This window comes from Bactrocera dorsalis, chromosome 6 (assembly GCF_023373825.1).
Source record: "Bactrocera dorsalis isolate Fly_Bdor chromosome 6, ASM2337382v1, whole genome shotgun sequence".
NCBI lineage: Eukaryota > Metazoa > Arthropoda > Insecta > Diptera > Tephritidae > Bactrocera > Bactrocera dorsalis.
The window spans coordinates 10,530,676-10,545,949 of NC_064308.1; the positions used below are offsets into that span (position 1 = coordinate 10,530,676).

General features: G+C 35.2%; 2 protein-coding genes across 16 annotated transcripts in view; both read right to left on the reverse strand.

Annotated features, from left to right (window-relative positions):
• LOC105222874 (tau-tubulin kinase homolog Asator) overlaps positions 1-15,274 on the reverse strand; it is a 763,131-nt gene that overhangs the window by 158,909 nt on the left and 588,948 nt on the right. For all 15 annotated transcript variants that reach the window (XR_007423119.1, XM_049459556.1, XM_049459549.1 and 12 more), the window contains one exon: positions 484-628. Coding sequence is in view for 14 of the 15 variants with exons in the window: in XM_049459556.1 (XP_049315513.1) it covers positions 484-628 (145 nt within the window). In the remaining variant the exon portion in view is untranslated. The remainder of the gene's footprint in view (positions 1-483; positions 629-15,274) is intronic.
• The window catches only part of LOC125779131 (craniofacial development protein 2-like), a 409,833-nt gene that overhangs the window by 67,614 nt on the left and 326,945 nt on the right, over positions 1-15,274 (reverse strand). Inside the window, exon 2 of the mRNA XM_049459746.1 lies at positions 7,605-8,013. The gene's annotated coding sequence lies outside the window, so the exon portion shown is untranslated. The remainder of the gene's footprint in view (positions 1-7,604; positions 8,014-15,274) is intronic.

The window sequence follows — 15,274 nt, forward strand, 5'->3', positions numbered from 1 at the left end:
ACCCCTTAATGGAGAAAAACTATTAAGAGAAAGGCGCCGGAATGCTACCAGATTATTGCTGCTGGAGATTTAAAAGAAACCGTCCAATAACAAAATATTACGAAAATCATTAGTATTTTTTCTACATTTAGCAATAATATCTGTAAATGTAATTGATATTTGTACTTTTTAAGAAAAAACATGTTTTGATGCTACAAGAAAACCTGACGTGCCAAGTTGTTTTCATTCACCTATTAATGTTTAGCGGCTTTAGAACATTCAAAATTTGATATGAGTTTTCATGTTAAAAATAAATAAAATTTTTTAAACCATTGTTATTTACGTTGCGGAATGTACATTATCAAAAACTTTGTTCCCCTACGTAGCATGAAATATCGGCATTACCTTTTTTACTTTACAAAGTTATAGAGTGCACATGCAATATAATTGTCACGTAATAAAGCAATTCAGGATTCATTATATTTATATGTAGAAAACGCTTACTGTGTTATCAAACGCAGCCTGATGTATAATTGGAGGTTTTAAGTCTTTACGCAGTACCGTGCACATGACAGGATCTGACCAGCAACGAGGAATAATGGCCCTTAACGTTGAGTTGATCTTAACTTCAGTATTATTTAAGTTACACCTGGAGAAACGGTAAATAATATTATTTATGTTACTGCTTATTTATGTTTATGAATTTATACATGTTATTAGAATTCAGTTTGCAATATCACATCTTTTTGAGCCTAATAAATATAATATTGCTTCCGATGCCTTTGGAACTCCAAAAGTCCCGTCTTTTCCTCGATTAACATCAAATGTGTTACGTTTGAATATTGTAAACACGAAATAATTAAATTTTCTAATGAAAACATTTTTTTCATGAAACGTCGTAAAGTCAGATACATCAATTTTGTATAAGTAACCTTTTTTATTATTGTATTAACTTTTTTACAGTCTGGTTTATAAAAGCCAGATAAATTTTGTTTTTTTGTGCAAAGTGGATATACCTACGACCATAATAGTTGTAAAGTTAATATCCCACAAAATAACTTATAGCTTATATTTATATTTGTAGAGAAAAAAGTGAGTGAACATACATAAATGTTGATAGAAGATTTAATATCTAGGGTATTCATATAGCACAATAGTTGAGACCACCTTCTTATAAATTTATTGTGGTAAATCAATTATTAATCAGCTGATTGAGAAACAAAAAGTTAAAATTTGATTTTGATTTATTTCCAAAAATAGGTATTTCGAAGCCAAAATGCAAAGGAAAAGTGAAAATTTTAAGGTAATGGATGTCTTTTACAAGAATCAAGTATAAAATCTAATAATACTTAACTCAAATGAGTTTTAGCATTATAGGCCAAGCTCACTTCTGGATTTATTTTAAATATTTCTTTAGGTAAAAATTTCTTTGAAGGGCACGACGAAAATGCGGATGATATGTACCAAAATTTTTCGTTGAGCATACATCGTTTATTGAACACTCGTAGAAGTGTCCATCAGGAATACCAAAGTCATCCCAATGACAACATAATGTATTTGTTAACTTTGGTGACAGTCGTTTCAGCGAAATGGATCGGGTATGTACAGACAAATTTCGCCGCATCTTGGGTATTTAAGGGGGGAGCCTGATTTAGAAGCTTCAAAAAATTGATTTTTTTTTTGCTTAAATCTCTTTAAAAAAATATCTAAGAATATGTCCCCAAAATTATAGATGGAAATTCGAAATATTTTCGAAGCTAGAAGGCAAATAGTGACCGAGCGTCTAGCAGATAAATGAGCGCTTGGGCAGAAAGCGAAAAGTTTGACGCGCGATTTCTCGGTTTTTCATTTTTACGATTTTACTGAATTGGCGGGCAAGATAGAAAAAAAAACTAAACGTCGGATCGAATTGGGACAAAATTTATTATCTTTGGCATTAAATTATCTTCTATTTAAACTAAAAAAAGTCATGTTTGACCATATTTTTAAACAACATAAAGTGGAAAACTTTTGGCAAAAACCCAATTTTTTTCAAGTTTTAAAAAATTGTAGAATTTTACACTTTTTTAGAACTTTTTAGTTTAACTAGAAGATATGTTATTAAAAAATATGAATCTATTTAAATTTTTTGTTTCAGATAGAAATTGCGACCTGCATCCTGCCCGCCGTCCGGCAAATGCACTTGCGAGATGCATTGGGCAATTTCTTCCCAAAAGCAGAATAGAAAAGATTTTGTATTTAAACAATGTGAGAATGATGTTTAAATATATAACTATAAACCCCAAAAATTTCGTTTTAATCAATTAGTTCTTTCTCTCTTAAAAACATCTTAAAAAAAATCGATTTTTTGAAGCTTCTAAATCAGGCTCCCCCCTTAAAGGACGCTAGTGTCTTTAACACATATTGTAGTGGCGCAGAACTTCCTACAAATTTACAACTAAAATAGTGCTACTTATCTTTCGGACATGGATTATCCATACGAAAATTGGGGGTAGATAATGTGGCACTATTCAAAACATAACTAGGTTCGTAATTATGGCTATATGAAGGTTAAAAGATAAGATTTTGCTTTGTCCAAAAGAAAATAAACGACTGGAGATTATTATTGCAATGTGGAAGCATATGCCAAGTTGTTTAGGATATGTTAATGAATCCGAATAAAAGTTCGCTGAAGCGCTTGCCTAAAAACATGAACTTTTATGATGCTAAATGAGCCTCTGACCCCTCACAGTATAACATTGCTACACCACACACATCATATACACCACATCTTCATGCACATCACATCTTCAAGACTCACCACATCTTCATTACACACCACATCTTCATCACACATCACGGGCACACAAATACCACCACATCACGAATGCAACACACATGAGGACACGATACCAAACTAACAAAAGGAACCGACTGGCAGAGCACAAGTCCATTTTGATTTCGATACGACACCGCAGACGGACGTTCACGAGTCTCTTTTTATTTGATCTAACATTCACGGAAAGTGGAGGGAAAAGTTGCTCAAATTATAATTATGCTGTTCACAGTTAAACGTTATCTAGCATGTTAAATTTCCCAGGTGGCAATATTCCCATATTTACCGACGTGGTATCTATTTTGTTTTTGTTTTACGTGAAAATCAATTTCACCACTATTCCAACTGCGTTGAGCTTGTTTATTAATTGTGGCAAACTGGCATCTCTTATCAGCTGACTTTATTTACGTTTGAAAATGGAATCTGATGGAAGCAAAATTGTAAGTAAAATTAAAATATGTAATAAAAGTATAAATGTAAATAAAATAATCCCAAATATATGTTTTAGACCACACCAAATACCAAAAAAAACAAAAATACGTAGACCAAAACGTCTACGCAAAGCACCGTACAGGAAATAGAGCAATGAGGAGCAACAGAATTTAATTGCATACATGCGAGACAACCGTCCGATTGAAAAGCCGACAGCACAGGTATATTATAAAAAAATTTTAGAGACACAAAATCGGCGGTTGGATTGGTCTTTAGTGAGGCTAAAGGCAAGGCACTTGCGCCAATGCTATACAAAGGCACGAGCTTGGCAGAATTCGACGGGAGCAGGTGCCATGCAAGACGGCGAATCAACAGAAAGTAATTTGAAAATAAATTGTTTGGTATAAAATTATAATAAATTATATTTTTAGGTATAATTTTGAGAACTTGTCCTTTCTTCTACGATTTGGAAGATATATTTGGCTATAAAGAGTTCCAATCTAATGCATTTGTTTTGGATACAGAAGCCTTAGAGAACAACTCGACGTCCACCACAGACGATTTCGCCGCCGGAAGCAATTCAACGACCACTGCAAATGTAGCTACCGCACCTGCAGATATTTTTCAAGAAGTCAGTCCAGAATCTACATGCAACACAATAAAACGGAAGGGTATTTATTCGCGGACAGGTCTTGCCGATGTGCTTACTATGCACACAGGTTTAATTAAGGTGAAGCAAGAAAAGTTAGAGATAGGATCAAAAATGAAAGATAGGGAGCTCTTTTTAAAAGAAAAAGAATTTGATTTACAATACGAAAAATTTTTATTTGAAAAAGAAAAATGTAAGTCAGAAGAGAGAATAAGAATACTATAAATTGAAATGAAAGAAAAATTGGCTTTAAGTGAGCTTGAAATGAAGGAACGAATAGCAATGGAGGAATTAAAAATTAAAAAATAAAACTATACATATATACTACATAAAATTAAATAATTATATCTTTATTGTTTACAAAATGTGATAGAGCTTTTCTTAGGTCGTCGTGTTCATAAATTTCTTGTGGGAAGTCTGTTTCTTCTTGGCTTTCTAAACTAGAATTTTCGTTTAAGTTAAATTGTAGCAACATGTTGTGAAGGATACAACATGCCAAAATCCATCTAAAACAATTTTTATAATTAGTTTCGTTCGTTAATCAGAACCGTAGTTCTTTTAAACTGCAAAATTTTTCTTTTAATTTCCCAAAACAATTTTCTACACGTACTCTATATTTAGAGAAATATTGATTGAATGTATCTCTCATTTCTTTTGACTGCTCAGTACTGTTTTGTCGAAAAGGTGTAATGAGGTGTTGGCTTAGCGGATATGCCGAATCGCCAGCAATCCATTTCCGATGACAAAAATAATTTTGTGGGTTTTTACCTATTGCAGATTCGGCAAAAATTTTAGCATCATGCACGCTTCCTCGGTATCCTATTGTCGCTTGTCAAATTCTTAGTGAATAGTCACATACTACTTGCATTTTTATGGCATACTGTGTTTTGCGAGAGAAGTATAGTTCGTGATCTTTTGAAGGAGACTCTGCTAATCTGATTTCATTACCGTCAACATAGCCAATACATCCTGGAAGCTCTTTCATTGTTTTTGTGACAATCTTTCTCCTTTCTTCTCTAGATGGCCAACATAAAAATGTAGATTTTAAATTAATCAATGCGATGATAACCCGCTCTGTCACTTTGGTAACTGTTCCGCCATCGCCTATTCCGAATAATGTTGCAATCTTTCTAATAGAGGCACTTTTTCCACTTGATCCCAGAAGAAGAAGTGTTATCTTTAGTTGAAGACCGATTGGTAATTGTGGAACACAATTTCTGTTTTGGAAAACAGGGTCTTGCTTGATTAAGGATAATATATAGTTGAACTCAAAGATTTCTATGCGCAACATTTGTCGCATTCGGCCACTATCAAATCTGGGAAGAACATTATTGACACATTGCGAAGATTTTGGTATACCAAAATGGCAAAATTTATTAGGATGTCGTCATCCTCTTCGGCACTGCCTTTAACAAAGTTGTAAAAAATAACTTCGGTGGGTAATTTTATGTAATAAGTATATATATACATGCGTACATACTAGAATCATTAGCGATTATGTCCAGTATACATTTGTAGCTAAGTGCGTTCAATATATTTTGCTTTCCATTTAAAAGAGACTTTTTTATTCAAGAATTAAAAATTAATTCGCTATAAAACTAACTTTCAGGCGAAGTTGCCACATATGAAATTTCCCATAAACTGTGAATACAATAAATATATAATTTTCAATATGGTATTCAAGTCCTGGAAGTGTCCATGACTCTAATATCTTTTAGAATAGCCTACTTAGAGGATGATTTGATCTTACTCGCTGTGGATTGCTGGAGATGGCCTCTATAGACGAAATTATCTACAACTTCAAAGTTATGACTGTCAACAGTGACGTGAGAGCCAAGTCGCGAGTGCGACGACTGTTTGTTAGATGACAGGAAATATTTCGTCTTGCCCTCGTTCACTGCCAGACCCATTTGTTTTGCTTCCTTGTCCAGTCTGGAGAAAGCAGAACTAACGGCGCGGGTGTTGAAGCCGATGATATCAATATCATCGGCATACACCAGCAGTTGTACACTCTTATAGAAGAAGGTATCTTCTCTGTTGAGTTCTGCTGCTCGAACTATTTTCTCCAGAAGCAGGTTGAAAAAGTCGCACGATAGGGAATCGCCTTGTCTGAAACCTCGTTTGGTATCGAACGGCTCGGAGAGGTCCTTCCCGATCCTGACGGAGCTTTTGGTCCCACTCAACGTCAGTTTACACAGCCGTAATAGTTTTGCGGGGATACCAAATTCAGACATTGCGGCATAAAGGCAGCTCCTTTTCGTACTGTCGAAAGCAGCTTTGAAATCGACGAAGAGGTGATGTGTGTCGATTCTCCTTTCACGGGTCTTTTCCAAGATTTGGCGCATGGTGAATATCTGGTCAGTTGTTGATTTACCAGGTCTAAAGCCACACTGATAAGGTCCAATCAGTTTGTTGACGGTGGGCTTTAATCTTTCACACAATACGCTCGATAGAACCTTATACGCGATATTAAGGAGGCTAATCCCACGGTAGTTGGCGCAGATTGTGGGGTCTCCTTTTTATGGATTGGGCATAGCACACTTAAATTCCAAGCGTTGGGCATGCTTTCGTCCGACCATATTTTACAAAGAAGCTGATGCATGCTCCTTATCAGTTCTTCGCCGCCGTGTTTGCTACACTCTAAATATATTTAAATAACATTTAAAAACAGAATATGCCTGGCCAGACCCATTGGTCTCGACGAGGGTTAAAAAAAGCTGTTTGCCATGCAAACCCTTAAGGGGGGAAATACTTTTTCGCTCTAATCAATTGAAAAACTATTCAAAAATATTCATTGGTTAATGTTCATTGGTTTACTCAGAATATTTTCGAAGAAATAGGCTCCAGAACCACTGCACTTCAAGCAGCGGCTGTATAGTACCAAAACCTTGAGGCTCGTTTCTTCGAAACTAACTTTTTTTATCCGACCGTCAAAATTGCGAGCGAATTATTTTACCGATTTACTTTAACTGAAGAGTAGTTTATAGACAATTTTATACTGAAGTGCATGAAAGAGCGCTTTTCCGAGAAAAATGGCGTTTTAACAGTGATTTAACTCTTTAAATGTCGAAAAACAAGGGTAAAAATGGCAGTTTTTAGAAAAGCCAAGCCGACATCCCCAATTTTTCAAAATTCTCAAAACCCCACTACTATGCACCTGATAAAAGCTTTTTGATTAAAAAAAAATTACTAATTTTATTTCAGATAAGACGCCTAGTCAGGAAGTTGACGCCCGCAAACAATGTCAATCAACGGGATAGTTGATATTTCCGCCAATTTGGTTTTTTTTTGACATGAAATAATTTTTATTTTGTAGTTCAATAATACCTCTTACGATATATGCAAAAATTCAGATGTGATAATTTTTAACGGTACTAGAGGTATACCCCCCTTAAAGCTTTATCAAAGCGTCAAGCATCGATATTTGACATTTTGGAATGAATTATAAGTTGTTTTTAAAAAGCTGCTTGAGGAGTATACTCCCCTGCATTGATGTCAGAAAAAACCAGATTTTGAAAAGAAATGTTTAAAAAATTTTAAAAAGGACCACAAATCTTTCGCAGAATTTTTCTCTCGAAAACTCGCAACGTCGACTCATCCGCTGTTGACATCGTCCAAGCCTCTGCACCATATAGCAGGACGGGAATTATGAGAGACTTATAGAGTTTGGTTTTTGTCTGTCGAGAGAGGACTTTGCTTCTCAATTGCCTACTCAGTCCGAAGTAGCACCTGTTGGCAAGAGTTATCCTGCGTTGGATTTCTAGGCTGACATTGTTGGTGGTGTTTACGCTGGTTCCAAGATAGACGAAATTATCTACAACTTCAAAGTTATGACTGTCAACAGTGACGTGAGTGCCAAGTCGCGAGTGCGACGACTGTTTGTTTGATGACAGGAGATATTTCGTCTTGCCCTCGTTCACTGCCAGACCGATTCGTTTTGCTTCCTTGTCCAGCCTGGAGAAAGCAGAACTAACGGCGCGGGTGTTGAGGCCGCTGATATCAATATCATCGGCATACGCCAGCAGCTGTACACTCTTATAGAAGATTGTACCTGCTCGATTAAGTTCTGCAGCTCGAACTATTTTCTCCAGCAGCAGATTGAAAAAGTCGCACGATAGGGAGTCGCCTTGTCTGAAACCTCGTTTGGTATCGAACGGCTCGAAGAGGTTCTTCCCGATCCTGACGGAGCTTTTGGTGCCGCTCAACGTCAGTTTACACAGCCGTATCAGTTTTGCGGGGATACCAAATTCAGACATCGCGGCATAAAGGCAGCTCCTTTTCGTGCTGTCGAAAGCAGCTTTGAAATCGACGAAGAGGTGGTGTGTGTCGATTCTCCTTTCACAGGTCTTTTCCAAGATTTGGCGCATGGTGAATATCTGGTCGGTTGTTGATTTGCCAGGTCTAAAGCCACACTGATAAGGTCCAATCAGTTCGTTGACGGTGGGCTTTAATCTTTCACACAGTACGCTCGATAGAACCTTATATGCGATGTTGAGGAGACTAATCCCACGGTAGTTGGCGCAGATTGTGGGGTCTCCTTTTTTATGGATTGGGCATAGCACACTTAAATTCCAGTCGTTGGGCATGCTTTCGTCCGACCATATTTTACAAAGAAGCTGATGCATGCTCCTTATCAGTTCTTCGCCGCCGTGTTTGAATAGCTCGGCCGGCAATCCATCGGCCCCTGCTGCTTTGTTGTTCTTCAGGCGGGTGATTGCTATTCGAACTTCTTCATGGTCGGGTAATGGAACGTCTGCTCCATCGTCATCGATTGGGGAATCGGGTTCGCCTTCTCCCGGTGTTGTGCTTTCACTGCCATTCAGCAGGCTGGAGAAGTGTTCCCTCCATAATTTAAGTATGCTCTGGGCATCGGTAACTAGATCACCTTTGGGGGTTCTACAAGAGTATGCTCCGGTCTTGAAACCTTCTGTAAGCCGCCGCATATTTTCGTAGAATTTTCGAGCATTACCCCTGTCGGCCTGCTTATCAAGCTGTTTGTACTCACGCATTTCGGCCTCTTTCTTCTTCTGTCTGCAAATGCGTCTCGCTACTACTAATTTTATTTCAGATAAGACGCCTAGTCAGGAAGTTGACGCCCGCAAACAATGTCAATCAACGGGATAGTTGATATTTCCGCCAATTTGGTTTTTTTTTGAAATGAAATAATTTTTATTTTGTAGTTCAATAATACCTCTTACGATATATGCAAAAATTCAGATGTGATAATTTTTAACGGTACTAAAGGTATACCCCCCTTAAAGCTTTATCAAAGCGTCAAGCATCGATATTTGACATTTTGGAATGAATTATAAGTTGTTTTTAAAAAGCTGCTTGAGGAGTATACTCCCCTGCATTGATGTCAGAAAAAACCAGATTTTGAAAAGAAATTTTTAATTCATTCCAAAATGTCATTGTTTTTGAAAGTTTGTTCATTGAAATGTCTTCTACTCTTGTCCAAATATATTTGATAATGGATGAAATTTGAAATAATGCCCTAATCTGCTGTACTCTGATCGAAGGGCTGAAAAACGGATGTTGCGTTAGCATATAAAAAGATCAAATTTATGTTATTAAATTAATATCTCGAATCTAAAAATTAAAAAAGGTGAGTTCTGAGAGCCAAGTGCGCGTGGACAAGCTGCTTTTACGAAAACTAACGGTTTTTCTTTATCGCCAGACATATTAGTACACAATAGCAAGGTTAATTTTTCCTTCAATCCACTTTTGGCTCTTCAAGGCAAGAGTCTGATTTGGCAAAGCATGGAAAAAAGTCCAGTTTCATCTGCCTTAGTAATATCTCCTTGGCTGTAATCCAATAACAGTCTGGTATATTTTGTCTGAATCAATATACTTCTTCGGAACTAACCTCAGCAGATTTCTCACATACGCTTTCGAATGTCACTTTATGTCGCTTCGGTCATCCATTTGATGTAGAAAATGTGTGAACGCCTAATTGACCAGTTTATTTTTGTTTTTATTTTTCCTTTATAATGGATCACACACTGGTATATTTTGCTTCTGGCTCTGACAAACCACTCAAAATACAAATTGTCTATTTTTAAACCGTCCGTATATCAGACGTTTTTCTTTTTACTTATGTTATCACCACTCAACCATATATTTTTAATTTTGGTTTCACAGTAGAGGTCGCCTGGGTTTGTCCATTATCAAATTTTTAAAAGCAAACAAATAAAATTAATTAATTTTCCGAGAGCACGAATTGCAATTTTGTTTATCCATCACATTTAAATTTTCCATTTTTTCTTGAACAGAAAGTATTTTCTTTCTTTGTGGCAATTTATCCCGTTTGCCTAACAAACACTACTTAAACGTTTTGCAAAGTCAAATTAAATAATTTATAATTTTTGATATTTTAAGGTCAAAAGCTATAAATCATTACAATGGTTACATATGCATCCCATTACATCTTAAAACATATCGTCTGTGTATGTACTGATATTACTCGTATGTACAATATATTGATTTCGGCTGTTCGGTTAAGTTACTCTTTCCTTACTACTATTATTGATCTTCGTTCTCCGAAAATAAGAGTTCCGCGTCCGCTTGTGAGAAATTTTTCTACTCTTGCAACATGTTGCTATAAATAAAAGAGTTCTGTTCACCTAACGGTTGTTTGTATCACCTAAAACTAATCGAGATAGGTGCAAGATTATTATATACATACATAAATGATAAGGATGATGAGAAGAGTTCAAACTCGCATGGGAGTTTGTCCGTCCGTCTATCTGTGCGAGCTGTAACTTGAGTAAACATTAAGATATCGTAATGAAACTTCGTACATGTGTTCCTTAGAAAACAGCATAGGACGAGTTCGTAGATTAGTTTTATTGGATCCAGAAAATGCCATTTAGTTAAAAGCAATAAAGTACAATAACTAAGCACTAATGTAAAATAAAGAACTGTAAATTGACACATGTGATGACAATAACAAGAGGTACCTCTAATTGGTCCCTTGAGAATTTATATCGACACTGTAAAAATGAATGAAATCGGAAGCCAACCCCTTCCACTCCCTATATAACGGTACTGTTAAAACGTACTAAAAGTGTGATAAATCAATAACGAAATATGACAGAGACATAAATTTTACACCAGATATGATATAAGAACCGGAGCCAAATAATACTATACGAGGGGCGTAGCACCACCCACTTTAAAGTGAAGTCTCAAGACCCACTTGACCGATATCGTCCAAATTTAGTATGACAGTCTTATGTGAAGTCGGACTACAACAACGCGCAATTCCCACATAACAAAAATTTAAATTCTGTTAATTTCCAGTATACAAACAAAGCACTAATTCATATAACGGTATAAAACTGCACACGAATAGTGCCTTTGAAGTTTGCCACCATATGACCAAGAAATGTCCACATTGAACTACAACTGTTCTTGGTACCGAATATTTGGACCTCAGTAGCTACAGTACCATATATTTAATACAAAGATTTTCAAACTTCCGGTTGACTTTATACTCCATATACGAGTATGGGCCAATATGTGAGTTATCTCAATGAAAATAAGAAAACGTGCTTTGCTCAAAATGGAGTATCTTTGTGATTAAGGTGGATAAAATTTAGGGGTAATTTGCTCTGGGCCCATATAAATAATATTATAATTTTCAAACATCCGGTTGAATTTACTCATTCATACTGATGGTATGTGAGGTACCTTATAGAAAACCAGGGAACATTCTATTGATATATGGCATTTTAATAGTATGTGAAATTGACAAAACTAGATAAAATCGAGTCAATACTACTCCCAACTCCCATATACGACATAAAATGATTTTCGTTTTTCTAACAAACCTTATGCCGAATATGTCGGCCAGTGTGGGAGTAGTATATTTAAAAATTCCTTGAAAATACGTTCCTAAGTATACCTGAGCAATTTTCGAAAAAAGGGGGAATATATTAATAAAACTAAAAACTTATGTGGTCTAGCGCTGAATTTGAATAAAATTGCTCAGTTCCTTGAACCAAGCCTCATATTCATAATATAAAGAATGTCACTCTTCTTGTTGCCGTTTTTAACGTTCAGGGGTGTTGTGGAATCCAAGACCGAATTGCTTAGCTGTCAGAAATGCAAAGTAATTCCGATTTTCAATGGTGTCACAAAATCTGTTAGATTTTCGTCTTTGCGGACATACGCAAAACCAATATTCCAATCAGCTGTTTACTAATGTGACAAAACTTGCAAATGAATACATTTGGAAGCAGTCCTCTTTTATGTAAATTTTTAATGAGTTCCGAATTAAAAACAGATTTTTAGAGATAACATTTATCGAATGAATAAAGACGCATTTGGGTGTTAAATTACATTTGTTACGTTTTGCAAATCTAATATCTTTAAATATCCGGATTTTTTTTCCCCAAAAGCTCAATAATTAAGACATTTCGTGTTCTATACTTATGTTTTCCCCTATAGAAATAAAGATAAATTAATTCGAAATAATAAAATAACTTGATTTCTTAACTTATATTTCAAATATGTGAGCGACTATCTTCTTGTTTTGTTTCTGATAGCAAAAGCGTTAAAATTGGTTTCCGTAGCACCCAAAACCGATAAAAACTCTGTTTCGAATACCAAACCAATAATATCTGAATTCATGACACCTACTACTTTTTTTTAACGATTTCAATTCTGATTCCGAGAACTATCAGATTCCACAACAACCCTGATTAAATCACCAAGATGTTTTTAATGTAACTTTTACTGACATAGAATAGGAATAATAATAAGTTTAAGTTAATGGGCTTTAATGTAAGTCAAAATTTTAATGTAATTTATTCACGATTCAATGGATTCAATGGATGTTTAATTATTTTGAAACATTTGTATACTCTTGCAACCTGTTGCTAAAGATATATTAGTTTTGTTCACCTGGTTGTGTGTATCATTTAAAGATAAGCTAGATAGATGTATGTATATAAATGATCAGAATGATGAAAAAAGTTGAATGTCTGTCTGTCCGTTCGTGCAAGCTACAACTTCAGTAAAAGTTTGATATCTTGATGAAACTTGATAAGCCGGTTCCTTTGTGCAAAAATAAATCGAGTTTTAAGGTTGGCGTAATCGGACCACTGCACACTGGTCGATTTCATAGGCCAAAAATAAAAAAATAAAAGTTTGAAATTTACCACTGTTTGTATCAAAACTGTTTCTTAAAACACCAATAAAACTAACGGTAAATACATTTTCGCCTTATCCCATTCGTAGGGGTTACGAAAAGCGATAGAAATGAGACAATAGAAACACGGGGACTGTGCAATAAAAATAGCTTAAAAATTATCTCTTATAATAAATTAAATTGCAATATAAAATCATATTCAATCCCCATTAATCGAAATGAGTATCGATAATAGAGGTATATGTTATATAACAAAGTGGTTTTTATGTAATAATATGTTGTTTTATTATTTTAAAACATTTGCTTTATAAGTGCCCTTTTGAGTAGTATGTTATTCTTTATACATCGATTTAAGGTATACAAAAAGTTGTGATCCCTGTCTCGCCCTCAAATGAATCAAGTTTGTTTATATTAGTTAATATTTTCTAAGTCTATGCTTTTGCTTTCAGCTGCAACTTTTTGCAACTTTCTTTGTTCTTCATGTTATTCTACCAGGCATGCGATTTTTTTCTCACTATATCAAATATTTGTTTTATACATACTTTTATTTAAGCACATCATATCTGTGTAAACTTTCACGCCTATATAAAATATTATATTTTTGAATTTTGGTGTTTAGAAAATGTATGAAGTATTATCTTTTATCACCGAAGCAAATTTAATAAAGCTTCAGTATCTACTTATTAGAAGTTTCGTTAACAAAAAACTTGATATTAACTTTTTACCCTGCTATGATAACATTTTAAAGGAAAAACAGTTTTCCTGAGCAAATAAAGATCTCAGAAAGAAATGTTGAAGTTGAGATAAAAAAATTATTGGACCACATTGCCTCACAAATGTAATTAATGAACGGAATGAGTCCTCTAATTACCTATTATCAATAGGAATATGTGGCTTTGATGGCCGTTATGGTCAGAGGGAATATAAACAGAAATTTGAAAATAATAATTTGGAAGACAATAATTTATTTGTCACGCAAAATGATGAAGAGCACAAACAAATTTGGAAAAACTGCAGACCTTCGTCCACCCGCTATTGCCGTCCTGTTCGAATTCAATTTCAAAAGGAAGCAGTTTAATAAACCCCAAATGCACTGGATTTGCGTTAGATCCTGCAAAGGAATTAACTTAAAAATATTCCTAGTATTATCTTCCTTCGTCAGTCCGTAAATTTTTAAATCACGCTCCCGATATTATTCAATATGCACCAGTTTCAATTGGAGAGCTCTCATAATAATCTGCTAAGTCAAGCAATAAGGACGTTAAGATGAATCGACTTCATCATACACATAAGAAGAAACGAGTCGCTACAAAACAGGACTTGCTAAACGGATTACTTTTGAGTTTAGATCCTTTCACCGCCAGTCAAAGAAAACTATCATGCAAAATTAAATAAACTTTATTAAAATCAGTTTTTGATTTAGTTAAATAATATTCAAAAAATTCCTTTTTTCGTTTATCAACTTTTTTAATTTAATATAATTAATTAAAATTCGTTACCATCGGGTGGTGGCGGAGTGGTAAAAGGGAGAGGGACATTTTAAAAAGCTTTGGCAAAAGTTTCACTTTTATATAGGCAGTGAAAGTATTTTTGGCCGCTGATAAAATATAAGTACAGGGTAGGCCATTTAAAGTTGACCCATTTGTTTCTAAAAAAAAAAGAACAAAAGAAAACAATGTTTTTTGTTCATTTCAAAAATAATTTATTTTGGTCCAAGGGGATTTGTTTCAGCTAATATTTAAAAATTAGATCGCGTAAATGGGCACCTTTAGCTTTGACAGCTAAATGCACTCTTTTTTCGACATTTTCCATGACTTTGGCCAATGTTTCGGATGATATGGCGGCTGTTTCACGTCGAATGTTGGCTTTCAGTTGAGCTAAGGTCTTTGGCTTATTAGCGTATACCTTGGATTTCAAATAACCCCACCAAAAAAAGTCTGGTGGCGTCAAATCTGGTGATCTCGGTGGCCAGTCAACATCACCATTTTTCGATATCAATCGCCCGGGGAAAAATGGTCGCAATAAATTGATTGTTGGTCGAGCTGTATGGCATGTAGCCCCGTCCTGTTGAAACCAGAAGTTATCCATTAGTTATTTTATATGGAAACATCTTCAAATCTTTATGAATTATGCGTCGGAGAGTGGTGCGAGAGATGTCTAATTCCTGAGAGCGGCGATAACTCGATGTCGATGGAGTCTCCTCAATACTGGCTCGTACAGCTTCGATATTTTCATCAGAACGTCT